General features: G+C 40.2%; 1 protein-coding gene across 1 annotated transcript; it reads right to left on the bottom strand.

Moving 5' to 3' along the window:
- Nucleotides 1-1,757: 1,757 nt before the first annotated feature.
- Nucleotides 1,758-12,398, bottom strand: gnaz (guanine nucleotide binding protein (G protein), alpha z polypeptide). The gene is made up of 2 exons (XM_070925191.1): nucleotides 11,413-12,398; nucleotides 1,758-2,102 (listed from the first exon to the last, which is right to left on the bottom strand). Exons 1-2 carry the CDS (start codon nucleotides 12,133-12,135, stop codon nucleotides 1,758-1,760), a joined length of 1,068 nt encoding a protein of 355 aa, XP_070781292.1. The 5' UTR covers nucleotides 12,136-12,398.
- Between the last annotated feature and the right edge of the window lie 4,571 nt (nucleotides 12,399-16,969).

Raw genomic sequence — 16,969 nt, 5'->3', positions numbered from 1 at the left:
ACACAACCACCACCCAAAAACACATTTACTACACCATGAAAATTTGCATAAGTTGTTTTATTCATAGTTATTGTCCTTTTTATATTTCTTTTTTAATTGTTTTGTCTTTTGTTGAAGTGGACATCCCGTAAAGTTAAGCCTGAAGCCCTTAGCTGAGTTGTTTGCACATCACCCTCTGAACAGAAAAGAAAGGGTAAGAGGAGGAGTGGAGTGGGGTTATCCCCCTTCTCTTTCTCTCGCTCTCTCTTTATCTCTCTTTATCTCTCTTACAGTATCCCAACTCAACCTTTATTTTCATTTGTTTGAACAAAGAGTGTACCTTACAGTATATTTACACATCATACTGACTGGCTGTTTAACAATTTCCACTTAGATAATGCAAGGAAGATTGAACTTTCGTGGTTTGCTTCTTCATTTTCATATTTTTCTACAGTCACGTTCTCCTTTGACCAACTTTCTCCTCTCATGCTAACTTTGTAGTGAGATCTTCCTTTTCATCATTGTAATCATCATCACCACTATCATCATCGTCATCATTGTAATCTTTTTCATCATCATCATAACATCATAATCACCGTTATTATATTGATATAACTCTTTTCAATAGATTCCTCTCTGACAACTGTACAATCGTACACAGTGTTTGACTTTTATATATATTTTTGGGAATATATTATTTAAACCTAAGAAAAGAGGAACATAATCCCAAATAAAATATATTAGTATCCCAAAGTAACAAAATCATGCATGTTTTAATGTATTTGTCCATAAAAACAAAACAAAACAAATTAATGTAATGGATGGGATCTGGTTTTATTTACAAATTGATCTTGGCACTGTTTTTGTTGTCTCTTGCTGGAAACTGGAATGATCGTAAAGAATACTTTTGACTCTACCGAGCATAACACTCTTCTGGTATTATAAGTCAGTGACCTGCTCTAAAAGGCAGGATTGCGAGACATATTCTTTTTTTAAAGCACAAAAAAAGATAAAAGAAAGAGGGGAAAAGAACAACAGGGGGCAAAACAGAAATAGTGTGTAGAAAACGTACTTCACTTCAGCTTTACACTGTGGCAGTTTCCTCTTTTAGGCAGAAACCCTGTGACATCATGTCTACTGACATTTTTTTTTCCCTCAGAAATACAAGCCCTCCCCACATCTCATCAGGTGCACTCACTGGTTACCATTGTTAGGGTGAAAATCCAAAAAAATCTTCTTGTAAAGCAGCATTCATTGACTCAGGCAAATAAAATAAAGGAGACAAAAGTAATCGAAAACCACCAGTACAGACCTACTACCTCAGGTTTGGCAGGCAGGTAGGGGTAGCTGTCTAAAATTTCCAGTGTTGCCTTGTCAAACAAGTGCTTGACTGTTGATCCGAAGATCTTGTGTGTGAGCAAACATAAGGATGTGTGTCAGTGTGTCTGTGTGTGTGTGTGTGTGTGTGTGTGTGTGTGTGTGTGTTTGGGTGTCTCTGCATACTCATATTCAGTGCAAACACATTGGGTAAAAATCCCATCTTGACCATGGCCCATCAGCTCTGTTGTTTCAAGTGAAACACTTGAATGTACAGTATCGTCCATCCCTGACCATCTTACTACCTCATTTCCTTTGCAGTTCTCTCTTGCACCTCTTCAAATAGATAAACTGTCAGGCAGACTGATATGCCTTTAGTTTATCCAGCCTGATGGCGGGCCAACTGCTGCCAAGCAGCCCCCTTTACCCACCCCACCCCCACCCCCTCCCAGCGCCAGGTCCTAGCACAACCCAATGTACTTGAGATTGTTCTGGATGATCACGTCCGTGACAGCGTCGAACACAAACTGGATGTTGCTGGTGTCAGTGGCACAGGTGAAGTGCGAATAGATCTCCTTGGTCTCCTTGTTGCGGTTGAGGTCCTCAAACTGTCGTTGCACATAGACAGCTGCCTCCTCATAGGTGTTCTGACCTTTGTAGTCAGGGAAGCACACTGTCAGAGGAATGCGTTTGATCTTCTCAGCCAACAGGTCCTTCTTGTTGAGGAAGAGGATGAGCGACGTGTTGGTGAACCAGTTGTTGTTGCAGATGGAGTCAAACAGGCGCAAGCTCTCGGCCATACGGCTCTGTGTGGAAGTGGAAAGAGAAAGGAAATGAAAAAGAAGTTCAGACCATGAGGAAATGATTTCACAGCTACGAAAAATGTAGTATTTGAAGCAACGACCCAAATCAGCCCATTTTATCACACAATCAGACCTTCATTCACTCAAGCAGAATCATGTGATTTGGCAAAACCCTAGAGAGAAAATTAGACCATGTAAGGTCACAGCAAGATTTGAGGATGAAAATGAAGACAAGACGAGGAGATGTAAAGTCATTCAGCACAAGTCACAGACATCCACTTGACTAGTCAAAGCTACGGCTTCTCTGTTATGTCAACAGAGACTTAGACTCAGACAGATGAAGACCTGAGTTTGAACTCTCACATTCTCCTCTGAAACCGCTGATTACTTCTTTTACCACCAAAGTCCTAAACTGTGAAAAGATGTATGTCAATCTTAATTGTACTCATTACATTACAATAGCTGTACATGTTGCAGTAAATGTTATATACGAACATTTGAATGGATCATGTGGAGGCAGTGTGTTGACAGATTGGCTGTTTACACTGAGGACAGACTGCTCTAACCTTCTCTTCTCAGTCTCAGCCACTGAGACTTTTCATAACTGGTCTGGCTCAATGATATTGTAAATAGATCTTAATAAAGGTCTTCCAAATGTTGGTGCATTGTCACTGTAATGGAAATCACTGATGTCTGCAGATCAATCAGTTAATCATAAAATACAAAAACAAAAATATAAATAATCTGACTGGTATCAACATTAAACCAGACCTTTAACACTGTACCGGTACATGCAGGACATTTTAAAAATGAATCATTTTAAATGCAACCTTTCCATTCAGCATTTTTGAATTTCCACATTTGATTTGCAGACTTGTAAAACATGCTGGTTTCGGTGCAGAAGAAAAAGTCTATGTGCATCTGTGTGTGTTCCAGTGTATGTGCATGTATGCATCCATGTGCTTCCATATAGTTTGAGCTCATGTGACGTTGGATGTATAAGAGAAAAGAAAGAAAAAGAAAGTTGATCTGTTCATGGCAGCTGCTGGCATGTGGCGACTGGCCAGTAGCTTGTGACTGGGAGGTTGTCAGAAGGAAGACTGCTGTTTAAAAGGTTACAGAAACAACAGGATGCTCTGAGCAAATCACAAGATCTGCACAGCATGAAAAAAAGATATTGAGGGGAACTGCGAAGGATTAGACAATCATAGTGCACATTCAAAGTAAACCCTGATTATTCAGTGCTGTAAGTGCACTATTTTTGGATAATGATGAAAAGGCTACAGTTATGAGAAACCAAAGTTGCATTTAACCCTTATATGCAGCCCAAAATCTTTTATAGCTCTTACAGTGTAGTAGGTTAATGTCCACAAAAGCTGCCTCTTTATGATAAATTGTTACTGAAAAATGTAAATGTTTTCACTTAAAAATAGTGCCTTAAAAAAACATTAATTTCAAAACAAACCAGTAATATGTTATTTGGGTATGTTGGTCCCATTTTTTCCAGGCAGTCTGTCAAATTTGACAAGGTAGCCCATAATAAAAACATCCCTGAAGGAAAACTGTGGAAGGACAAAGGTTTCCAAAAACACACTGAAAATAAATTGAGGTCTGTTGAACCACAAGTGCTGCAAACCAGTAACCAGATACTGTATAATAATTCCCCAAAAGACGTTTTGCCCTGCTGACAAATGAGCTAACTGTTTAAACAACTAAAATGACACACTTCAGGAAGAATGAAAACTATGTAGCTTTTGTTCAATACAAGAGAGTGTCTGCAGAATCTGTTCGACCCCAGTCCTGCACTGAAGGGTTAAAACTGCTCCTTCTTTTTCCATGTCTTCCTTTCTGCTCCCGTTCTCTCACATGTTACTCAGATTGAAACATAAGCTCTTCTTTCTGTATAGTAAGTTCATATGTAAGTTTATGTCCCCAGGGACCAAGACTGGCCTCTAAACATTGTACACCACACAAAGTCTAGTCAGGCTGTTTGACCTCACTCCTCCTCTTTCCAGGGTGTCAAAACAAGAGCCCAGCTGCTAAGAGAGTATGGCAGGAGACAGCCAGCTGAGCCCAGGGACTCTCTCGTCTCTTCACCTGGACACTGCAGCGCTCGTACAGTAAGAGTGTCTTAATGGGGAGCGGGAGGAAGGGGGGGGGGCAACATCCAGGAGCACTAAAGCATGCAGACCCCCTTCCTTCGCTTCAAACACCCACTGACACACCGATACACACACACACACACACATATACGTACCCAGACACACACTGCCTTCCCCCTCGCCGCCTCTTGTCAGCAGTCCAGAGGCGCAGGCCTTAATTAAGCTTAAGTATTAATGAGGAAGTTCATCTCAGTGTCATTGCTTTGTTTCCCATAAATACAAATCACTGTGTGCAACCACCCCTTCTTAATTCATTAAGGTTCGTTTTAAATGTCACTGCCTTACAAGAAGGGGTGGTTTGCACTCATCTACTGAGATGATTTTCTCTGTCACCATCTTTTTTTCTGCTTTACCTGAAAATTACATTATTCAGGCTGCTCCCTTTCTGTTTTCCCTTTTGTTTAATTACTAATGTCTCCGTTACTGTGGGTAGCAACACTGCTGGTTTTAGATTTGAAAAAAAAACAACCACACACACAAACAAACATAAATACATTACAATTGTACATAACATTATTCTTGTGCTAGATTCTCAGCAAAATTACATTTTTGATTATCGGCTAACCACATTTAAATGACTGAATAAATTTTGTACATTAGTCTGTTAATGTAGATAATGTCCAGCTGAAGGTAAATTTGTTCTCACTAGTCTTTTGCTGTAAGACTTTGAGTATGATTCTGTATCCACTATCAGAAACCTAAAATGATGACAAATAATAGCTTTGTTCTATTATGAGGCATAAGGCGAGAGTTTAGCACTAAAACCTCTGACTGGAGGTCATCTAAGGGCATTTCAATAACAAATAAGATAAACTGAATTTTGGAAACATACAATAAATAAGCTTTTGCTGTTACAGGTTAGTACGGAAATAGCTAGATAGTATATCAGTATATTAGGGGATACATTGAAACCTATGTGAACATACATAGCCTGGTAAGGCAAAAAAGCACGACATGACTTTTTCACTTGGTGTGTCCTTGAACAGTCTCATTCTGTTTCCTGGAAAGCTCTTTTTCAAAACCCGATTATGTCATATGAAGCAATTCAATTACATGATAGTAATGCCTTTGATAAGTCATTAGGCGGTTAAGATGCTGTAGCTGAGCGAGGGAGAATATTCCTGAATACATTTTGAGACACTGCTCTGACACCTGCCTCCATGTTTCTGAAGGGAAGGTTGGTGTGATTTAAAGCCACTGATCAGGATCAACAACCGCTAACCTCACATCTAGGCTTTTCATTTTCACCTCACATACACACAGAATTCACTGCAGTTGCTCAGCCTCAGCCATCGCATATAAACCTGCACTACACATTCACAATACCGCACCCACAAACAGTCGCGCAGGCACACAATGCATGCATGCACATATACACCTCATATCTATTCTCTCCAGTGCTGCTGTTTGTTCCCCCTCTCCTCCTCCCCCCTCCCCTTCTCATCCTCCCTTCCCTAGTCACAGCTCACTGTCAACAGCGCAGGATTAGGAGCATTTGACTGGCCTGTTGCTAAGCAACAGTAACCATGGCAACCGATTCATTATGAAGACAGGGATGGGACAGGGAAAATGCATCAGGGAATGGGTTGATGGGTAAATGTTGTACTGTAATTATTCTGGTGTATTCTCTGTCTTGTGTTAGCTGGTGCATTGAAACTGAACCATGTGGATCTGGTCTGTGTCTGGTGTCACAGTGTATGAAGGTGAAGATCACTGAGATGATCACTGAACACAACAAGCCATCATTATAAAAAAAGGACACCTTTCCCTCTAATGAGGCCCTTCAAAGCAACGGAAATGGTTTTGTATACAGACTGTATTCATTAATCAGTGATCATCATACATACGCATGCGCATAAAAACGAATGAATGTCTCAAAATTCAAAATGACAGTTGTTCAACAAACACAGAGCTTTGCCACCCTTGGCTGTGCCATTCAACTTCCATAATCAGTCATGTTTATTTCCATTAGATATGACATAATTCATCAACAAGCATTATGCTACTGTTGTTTTCAGTGATTGCAACTTAGACTATGAAAAAGAGTTGCACTTGATCAAAAATTGATAAGTCAGAAAGGTGATGATTGCTTCATATCACAAAGTTTTATTTCACATCCGTTAACTGTTTTCATGCATATATATTAAAAAGAAGACATTGAACGTATTGACTCAGTTGTGTTAGTGCTAAGGTAAAGAAGGTCATAGGGGATAGGAAGGGCTCTTTATCACATGTCAGCGTTTTCATTGAGTCAAAGAGTGGATATTGATTCTGGAGGGAAATTACCTCCACTGCTAAGGCAGTTAAAACTAATTAAAAGTACAGGAATTGGACTTAAAGTTATAACACATTGATTGTTTTTATTGTCAAAGACCCATCAAGTAGCAATCAATATCTATGCTGTACAGCTTCACTGCATTTCTGAGATGTTTCTTCATGGGAGGTTTAAACCAATACATGTGACATAGGTCATGCCTTCACAGTGCCTTCTAATATTGTCCCAAGAGTCAAGCTCAGTTTATTTTGTCTAAGGTTCGCCCAAATAATCTTGCAAAAGGTTAAGGAAAGGGTGTGTTCATGTACTTGTTCTTTATCTAAAAATCTGTTGAGCCTGCACAGTCGTCTCCTTTTTGTACAAGCTGACTAAATAGATGGAAACCATTTTCTTAGACATAAGTACACAGTCTGCCTAATATTCTGCTGTTTAAACAAAGCTTTCTTGCCCTAGTTAATTGTCAGTATCTGTTTTCTGGTAGATTGAAATATGTTCACTTGTTACCTTGTCTGTGCTTTGAGCATGCTAGCTGACATGTTTTTGCTATTAACATAACTATTACTCTGTTTGAAGCATGTTTTCTGCCTAACATACAGATGGCTTCAACATTTTGACATGTTCATAGGGTACTGTAACTTGTTAAAATTCCCCCAGATGTATTTAAATTATATATAGTTATAGGTATTGTATGGTTTGTTTATTCTAAGGGGATAATATTTTGTCCACGTATTTCCTAATCTGTTGTATTTCTCTTTTATTTTCTATACTATTGTCAGTATAATTCTCCCTTTGCACCCGAATCGGCTTAATGACCCAATCCTTTATCTTCACATTGTAGTGACCTTCGTTCCATGGAGTACGTAACCTTAATCATAACTGACTTACAGAAACAAAATGAACTGGGTTTCACTGCTTTTATATTCCCCATCAGCTGGTTCATCTTATAAAATTTGTAACAAGAGACACATAGAGTCCACAGATACAAACACTCTTCTCTTTCTCACATTGCGGATGTATTGAGCATGTAGAGGCTAGACTATGTGTTGGGTAACAGCTGTTCAGCAGTGTTGTGTCAGCTGACAGTGGTTATGGAAGCGGGCGTCTCCAAGATGTAGGAATTCACAGTGGAGCCTTCTGTAGATGTGGAAAGAACCTCAGCAAGTAACATGTAGATTAGGTGCACAGTGAGAGGGACATTTAGATGCCTGACGCTGCTGTAGATTTATCAGGGTGTGGCCTGGTGTTCTATATGGCCACCATTGTCTTTCACTCATCTGCATAGGGCTTTTGTATAAATGTTCGACCTACATTATACCACAAATGACTGCAACATTTCAGCCATGAGATAAGTAAAGTGTTTCTGCGTCACTTTCTGAGTACTTTGTCATTGACGGGTTCAGATTTACAAATGTATTCAGCATCGTTGTGCTGTGGTTGCATCAGACTAAGTACACAAGTGTGATTTTCATTCATGTGTCAGTAGATAATCTCTGTAGGTCATACTTAAACTGCTGATACATTTTTGACATATGTATGTTCTATTCATCCATCCATAAATATGAACAAGAAAATGGGGGCATTAAGACACTGTTATAATACCACCTACTGATTGATGATATTGCTGTTTATATAAACTATGGCCTGATAATGTAACGACACACATGTTAATATCTTGAAAGTTGTGAATATTGGATTTTATTTTAAGTGCTATCTCTAATAATATGGCACTCATTGATTTCAGCATAATATTTCACACATTTGACATTTTTAAACCAATTTCTTTAAACCAAAAGATTTGAGCTAATTGCTAATAATACAATAGCTAATAACATTGCAAATGTTGTTTTCTACATTTTAACAAATGTGGAGCTTTTCTAACAATGTGGCCATAACCTAGGCTGTATGTTGGAAATGCCAGATTCATTCACGGTATTCTTATCAGTTGCATATTCTCATCAATAGTATAACTATGTGATGTGGCTCAGTGGTTGGCGCCCTGTTACCTCAGAGCAAGGTGGTAGACTGGCAACCTGCTCAAGGTGGACCGCACCCCTCACTGAGTGCATGCTGGGCTAAGGCCCTAACCCCTCATCCTGAATAACTTAAGTGTTTTAGAAAATGCATGAGCAATTATTTAAGGAAATGGTATTACTACATGTGAGCAGTATAATTCTTGTTATGCACATGTGCTCATCACGGACACTCCAGCAGTAGCAACAACATACAGACAACAATGGCATATCTAAAATACTTCAGAGTACATCAAATCTGAAATGTACAAAATGTACCATTAGTTCAGTTGATGTCTTGTGAGTCTCTGTGCTAATGCAGTTAATGGGAACACAAAGACAACCTATTTGTGAAAGCGTTTCACTTGAATCAGATAAGGCATCATGTAACAGTCTGGTCACTGAAAATCATAGCCATCATTAATGTCAGCGCTTCTAAATCACAAGTTTACCATCGACCTAACTGAAGAAACCCTGTTGGTGAGTTCAAAGAGATCTTTAGCTTAGCCCCACATGTTAAAACACATAAAACTGTAAACAGTCAATAACCAACCACAACCCAACTATGAGAATATCAGTATTTGCAGAATCGTATTCATCCCAAGATGGCTGCTCTAATTTCAGGATGTCTTTCTTTCTGGTACTTTTGATCCATTGCTTTCTTCTTCCTCTCCTATCTTGGAATGATAAAAGTTGTTTTTTCTAGCACCTGTGAACTCCCATTGCTACACAGTGTCTTCACAATCTGCTAATTCTCACAGGTACAGCCTCACACTTTATTCTGTGAACTCAATTAACACCATACTGCATTTTTCTCCTCAGACTTTATTTTTAACCTATAAAACTAATTGATTTCATGTTCCAACCTGGCACAGTGTACACTCTGTTTTATCCGGGTAACCCATGAATTATCACGCCAGTTCAGTTACAGAAATGACAAAGTTTGCTCTGTCCTCAAGTTATTTCTTGTGGATACTGTATAAAGACATCAAGGTGAACATGGATACTGGAGCCTCTTTAAGGGAAAAAAATGTGATCATGCCCGTGAAGAAATAGAAAATAGCGGACCCCTCATGTTTGGTCTAGACTGAAAAAGTAAAATGGTATCTATTGTTGACCTTCCATTATCAAAAAGGCAGTTAAACAAGCAATAACTACCCAACTATTCCAAAACACAGAGATAAGAAGATGGATATGCTATGGATAGCAAATTGTTCAAATTCCACGACTATGAAGAGGAGATAACAAACACTGACCACTCTCTTCATTCAGACAGATTTAAAATAGCTTTTCTACCACATTAAGGCAGAGTGAATGCATTTCAGCCATTTTCACTCATGCCCCCAGCCAAAGAACTTGGATAAGGACCATAAAATTTGAATAAGGCTTTCCAAATTGTTTATTAAACAACATTGAATGAACTGTAGAGGAATTACAGCATGTAGTAATATTATTTAGGATGTGAATAAAATGATCAAAAGGGTGCATAGAGTGGTCCTGGATGCCCTGTGGGGATATTAGGAAAACCCTATCTGCAATTATGTAACTTTTGCCTGTTACAGCTTGATGAAAATAAGAAAAATAGGGTTGGTGGGGTAGCTGCTCAGCACATTAATATAATACATCCAAGTTAGACTGTGCCATAATTAACATCTACCAAAAAAGGGTAGCATAGTTTTTCAGGTATCAGGTAGCCTTCTCTCTAACAGAAAAGACCATTCATGCAACCTATGACCTCTTAATTTGGGTAGTCATTTTATTTTCACATAGAATGAAAGTTTTACATAGTTGCATCCTACAGCTGTATACTTGTTCAACTCAAGGTCCACTAGTCCATTTTATAGAATGAACTCTCTGTGCATGTTTATTTTGGCCCGTCTGTTTTCCTACTTTAAATGATAAGCTGTTGAGCAGTTTGGTGGTTTAAGGTTCTTTCACTGAGCTAAAGATTGTGCATTTGTGCCCACCAAAGTGAAAAAAGAAACATAAGTAATTTAAAATGGAAAAGGGAGATATAATATACTTGATCTACTGATGATGATGATGTAGATACTGGCAAAACAATTGTATTTTTAATCTCAAGTTGTTTCAAATGAAGTTCAATGTTCAAACTCTTTCCTTTGTCAAAAATACTATTGTGTTCATTGGAAGTAATCATCAAACAACACATTTTCCAAAAGTGATTTTGGAAGTACCCCTTTCAAATAACCCCTGTCATAAAAAAATATGTTGTAATAATATGTGTATGACGGAAACAAAAGAAAGAATGTGTTCCCTGTATCTGTGTAACCACAGCATGGTTGTTTTATTCAGGACGGGGATGTACAGAGAGGAAATGACACAGCAGAACAGGCTTGTGTTCCCTTTGCTTCTCAGAACTGATAAACCATTTTATACAAATATTACTTATTTGGTAGTATTGACACCTCACAGCATTTAGCCTTTATTTACTCTGAATCAAAACAACTGATGGTAAATAAAAAAGTTAAATGAATATGTCTTGTAAATAAAAAATGTAAAGTAATTACGTGGACTAGAATCAGAGTCATCGCAGTATATCAGATCAGAACAGTCAAGTATTACTGTCTCACATAAGAGATATATTCTTGCCACTTAAATGATCTAATCAGATGGTGCGAAATTAAGATAGCATCTCTTCTCAGACATGGTGTAAAAAATTTATAAGAGAGAGAATTTTTATAATTTGTGCTTATTGGGTTAAAATCTGCCTCGTCGCTCTTCAAACCACTGTGTTTGGGTGAGCGGCTGCTGCGTGCAAGCATGTATTTGTGCATATGCATTTGTGTGCGTATGCATACATTTAGTGTGTGTAAAAATATGGGCCCTTTAAAACAGATTTTTCTTACCGTCTGGTTGTCCTCATAGAGTTTGAGGTCATAGCCACTTAGCTCGACACAGAAAATGATTGCAGTCACGCCCTCGAAGCAGTGGATCCACTTCTTTCTCTCTGAACGCTGTCCACCCACATCAACCATCTTGAAGGTGAGCTCCTTGAAGGTGAACTTGTTCTCCACAATGCCGGTGGTCATGTCCCGGGATCGTAGGATGTCCTCTACAGTAGGGATGTACTCAGCTGCAGAGATGCGATCCAGGTCATTCAGGTAGTAGGCAGTGTTGTCCTCTAAGTGGTACTCATTGGATCGTTGAAAGCACTCCTGGACCCCTGAGTCAGCCCACAGACGTTTCATGACCCCCTGCAACTCTGGAGTGATCTCCCCCTTGCTCTCAGCCGGCCCTGTGAGGGCAAAGAGCTGCACAGCGTCGTAGGCGCGATCAGGATTGTGAAAGTCGATCTTGAGGGTGGTGAGGGCACGGATGATGCGGGTGAGCGAGTCAATGGCATTGTACAGGATGAGGGGCTTGTACTCCTTGCAAGCCTCCAGGTTGAAGCCTCCGCTGTGGATGATCTTCATCTGTTTGACAATGGTGCTCTTGCCCGAGTTGCTGGTGCCCAACAACAGTAGCTTGATCTCACGCCGCTGCCGCTGACTCTCTGAGCGCAAGTGGCGGTCGATTCGCCGTGAGCGCCGCGCTGCTTCCTTCTCCTCCGAGCTCTGACGGCATCCCATGGTCCTCCACCACGTGGTGAGCACAAAGGAACTCGTGCTGCTGCTTGATGGGAAAGCAAATTATAACGAAGTGGTTACCAAAAAGGAGCTGGTGGAAGAGTTGGAGAGGGTTTTCACAAAAGATAGGAACTTGCTGTGTAAGAGGCAGACTAAAATTCACAACAGACCAATTTAACACTAGACAGGAGAGCCACCACACAGAGGAGTGACTCAGGAGTATTTCATTCTTTTTGTTCAGGGGCAGTCTGTGAGTCCTGTGTGGGCAGAACCCAGACTTGTGGGATGCCCACACAGCGCCTAGCACTGAGGTTGGACTGCCTGCTGAAGCCAAGGGAGCTGGGGTTCATAGCAGGAGCTCCCCCTGAGGAAAAGCTCTGGAGGAGGGCTGGGGAACGTTCAGAGATGTCAGTGGAGAAAGTGTTTGGGCTTGATGCGTACGAATAGCAAAACCGCCTCACTCTCCTCCCACATGGCTCTTGTTTGTGCGTTGCCCTAGTTTGGCTTCTGCAACCATCCACCTCAGTTCGATATTTGGCCTCTTTTGGTTGATCTTCCTGATAAAATATTTTCTGCTTCTTCTGTGGTGAGATATCTCCCCGACAACTGAAGGCCCCCGAGTCTGCCAACACATAAGACAGAGAAGAGATATGTTTAAGACAAAGAAGGGCAGTTCCATCACTTTCCATCCCATTATTAACATATATGTTAAAGGAATAGTTCAACATTTTGAAAAGTATGCTGCTTTCTCTTTGAGAGTCAGATGAGAATATTGATACCACTCTCATGTCTATGCGTTAGGTATGGAGCTGGAGCCAGGAGGTAGTTAGTCTAGGTTAGCATGGAAGCAGGGATAAACAGCTAGCCTGGCTCGCTCCAAACACACGTTCAAAACATGTTGACCGTCATTAATCACTAATTAACACATATCTTAACATTTGTTTAATCATTACACAAACAGATATGTAAAAATTACAATGTATGGCTTTAGGAGTTTTAGGTTGACTGGTATGGTACCTTTGTGCCTGTACAGAGACCTGTACCAAAACCCGTGCTCACCAACTGAATCTAGCAACCCGCTGTATAGCCAGAAGCACTCTGCACAGAACTGCTTGGCGGATGGACAAACCACAAATGATTGTTTTGGCATAGCTTTAGAGGTGCTGGTAAGCGTATTTTTTATCTTTGGAGAGAGCCAGGCTGCAGTGTTTATGCTAAGCTAAGCTAATTGCCTTCTGGCTCTAGCGACAGTGATCAATCTTCTTATTTCAGTCTTGGAAAGAAAGACTTGTGTATTTCCCAAACTGCTGAACTGTTACTTTAATAAACAAAAGAGGAAAAACATTTATTTACTTTAATAAAAAATCAAATTCAATACTATAATATTATTCATCAAATGGAAATTGACCGATAGGCAATGAAAGCATATACAGTAACATGCATACTGACCTGCTTACTTCCCATTCAACCATTGCCATGCTACCCTTATTCTGTGTACACTGCCTCTTCAGATTTCTGCTCCTAACAGTCACACACCCAAACTCTCTCCGTCTGCAGTCCTGTGTTACCATAGACATTGAGCCAAAGTAGATATCAGCGGACCACGCCTACCCATTTAACACCACCGCACACACATACACACACACACAGACTCATTATATACACAATCAAGGTCAAACATACGCATAGAAACAGGCAGAGAAAAACTAACTCCACTATTTGAAAGGAAACTGACGAAGGATTAACATGTTTCCTTGTAACGAATAGCGTTTTCTGCTATTCACACTGCAACACAGCAGCTCTGACTGTCCTCATTTTGGCCTGCCATACTCTTAGAGCTGCTCAGCATAACGCCATCAGGCGAAATGCTTATTTACTATCATAGTGGAAAATAACAGGCTGAAGCCAGCAGGTGCCTCTCATGCCTTCATACCGCTGTAAAGCCCCTTCTCCTTGCCCAGACATCTGTGTTTTTATCCCTAAGATTCTACACTGTGATCAGAAAAATAATAAAAATATTTCCGGGAATATTTGGTTTTATGCTACTGCCTTGATATATTAGCTGTAGGAGGCTGCACTTTTTAACAAAACAAATACAACATTCTAATAAGTTTGTTGACAAGTAAAATACTGTCTTATAATATGTGATAGATTTTAAGAAAAAACAAATTTGGAGCAGAGGATGCCTGTGGGATTCTGTGATAAATAGATGCACATTGAAACAGGCTGCATGCTATTGGCTGAGCAACAAATGTGAAATCATACTGTGGCCTAGTTTTGTTGGCGAAACTATACTCTGCAGACCTGTCACATAGAGAGAGGGAGGAGAGAGAGAGCATTTCTCAGAGCTCAGTGAGTGAGGTCCACTCTTCAAATGACTGAGAGGACAAACAGAGCAGAACAAAGCCATAACAAAGCATCACAACACAAACAGAGTGGAGAGCATTGTTTCCTGGCTCCAGGCACCTGACTACCCTCTGAAAAAGGCATAGCCAGCCAAACCAGTTAATACACATGACTGATTTTGAGAGCCTATGAAACACATTAAAGCTGCGTGTGAAGTCTTTTCACTTTGCTATTTCAGAAATATGCAGCACTTTCATTTCCGCACTTTTTGAAGTTATACCACTTTAGATAATTGCTACGGAAGTAGTGTGCCGGCAGTGCTAAATCAGTGTATATTATTATCACATTAAATTCGTATTAATAATATTCCCCATGCTATTACGCTGCATAGAAGAAAACGTGGTCTGTTGCTTACCTACGCCCTAATAACTAGAGCATAACACAGCGGAATGAAATGCCTGGAACTGAAAAATTTCAACAAAAAATAAACAAAAATTAATTAAGAAAGCGCCTACAGGCTGAAAACATGCTTACTCTTTGTAACAAATTACGTGGTCTAATTTAAAGTTGCAATGGCTCTGAATGCGAGCAACAACAAGTCCAATAAAATACCAACTATAAGGCGGGATTCTACATGATGCCTGCAGTGTCATCAGGCTTACCTCCTCTGGTAACTCATAACTATCCTCATTTGTCAAACTATCGTCCAAAAAAAGAGTGTTATGAGGACGCCTGTGCTATCACACAGTCGGCTCTGGTACAAAGAAGAGGCGTGTCACTTTAAGAGTAAGTGAGTGGAGGTAGAGCCATGGGGGCCACAGAGAGAGGCCAGCATCTCAATGTATCATGAGGGGTGAGGTAATGTGATAGCCAAGATGAGGCTGAGTCTGGTCACTCTCCTGCCTTTCCTTCACAGCTCCCGCTGCACACAGCCCATCAGCTCTCCCTCCATCACTCTCCCAGGTGCTTAACTCCTATTATTAATTTACCATGCTGCAAATAATTACAATCACGCCCTTTCTTAGAGATGAGTACATGTAGTCACATCGTGTCTCTGTTGTGTAACGGTCTCTCCTGCTGTAGTTGTTTAGTCCACAAAAATGCTATTAAAATAAGTCAATCACATTAGATTGAGTGGTGATTTTAATCCACCAGAGGCTCAATGTCATTGCTCAGATGTAAAATTTTGGTTTAAGAAAAATGCATTAGCTGTATCTACAGATGCCATGCCAGTTTGGACAGTCTGAGTATACTCACAAAGATCAGTTGGCTGGTATACCCTCATCTGTTTGCAGGCTCAGTGAGCCTGGTAAATGGTGACAATGAACTTGGTGTTCCAGGTCAGTACAGCCATTGTTGAGCATATATAGACCATTCAATTGTATCTCATAGCAGCTATTTTAAAGAGCTACACAAGCGTGTTAAATCCATTATGTGTTGGTGTGAAATGAATCTCACCGTGCTACTGAAGACACGTGATTAAATTAAATTAAACCACATATGAATGCAGGTGATGCTCTGGCGCAGTGGTATCATATGAGACTGACAAATGTAGGAGTTGAAATGTGCTCAGGTTGGAAGATCAAATGTAGAAAATGTGTTGTTATTATGAATGAAAAGCAAAAGTGTGCAATGTTGAAAGAAAGGTGAAAGGCACAGGCGCGCTTTTAGTCATCTTGTAATGGTTTATGAATGAGGCGTGCAGGTGCGTGATAGTGCTGTGGTCTGCAGGCTTGCATTTCAAGAGGGATCGGATGAGGTGTTCCAGTGAGAAAAAACCTGCCATGGACTTTTGAACAGCAACCTGGCGACTGGCACCTGTGTTGGGAAAGTAATGCTGCTGTTACATTCAGTATTCTCATTAGGATTATACAGAAAGGCGCATGTATGGCCAATTTAACATTGACTATTCAGAACAGTATGGTGCTAAGGAAATATGACTCTTTGAGGACTGTGTGGTAATTCATATCCATATGCCCCATGGGTTAGCAGGCTTACTGAACTTTGTGTGCCACCATCATTAATGCATTTTCACAACAGGCCTTGTGTGGTATATGTGATTTTATATAAATACTAATAAAAAGCGCAATGTTATGTTTATCTCACTGACTCCAGCAAACTAACATACAGTACATGCACACAGAAAATAAAAACCGCTCACATGCTTTATGATTAGCTACACAGTGCTCATGCTTTCTCATCCAAAGGCAGCTGTTTGGCATTGTTTTAGTGCGTCCGACTAGCTTTCGCCTGGCTGTCTGACAAAAGGAGGTTACCGAAAGACTTAAGGCTGTCTGGTCAGTGTCCATATACAGTGTCAGAGTCTTACTGGAATCTAGCAGAGTGATTTTTTACAATAATATCCTAAATCCTGGGAGTGAAACAGTAGCTAATCCCCAGATCTGTACTAAGTCTTGCTATTGTGTCAAGATTAAGCAGTTAGAGTGAAACTGTGATCAAACCTTTGGGCCGTGTCGGGTATTTATGAGCT

Source organism: Enoplosus armatus, chromosome 18, assembly GCF_043641665.1.
Source record: "Enoplosus armatus isolate fEnoArm2 chromosome 18, fEnoArm2.hap1, whole genome shotgun sequence".
In the NCBI taxonomy this organism is placed as follows: Eukaryota; Metazoa; Chordata; class Actinopteri; order Centrarchiformes; family Enoplosidae; genus Enoplosus; species Enoplosus armatus.
The sequence above is the reverse complement of the archived record's forward strand: the minus strand, read 5'-3'. Positions and strand labels throughout refer to the sequence as shown.

Bases quoted from the DNA above. Each gene is read 5' to 3' on its own strand.
- gnaz (XM_070925191.1), bottom strand. From the start codon at position 12,135: ATGGGATGCCGTCAGAGCTCGGAGGAGAAGGAAGCAGCGCGGCGCTCA. The intron at 2,103-11,412 runs GTAAGAAAAATC...ACTTCCACACAG, and splicing joins TCTATGAGGACAACCAGACG to AGCCGTATGGCCGAGAGCTT.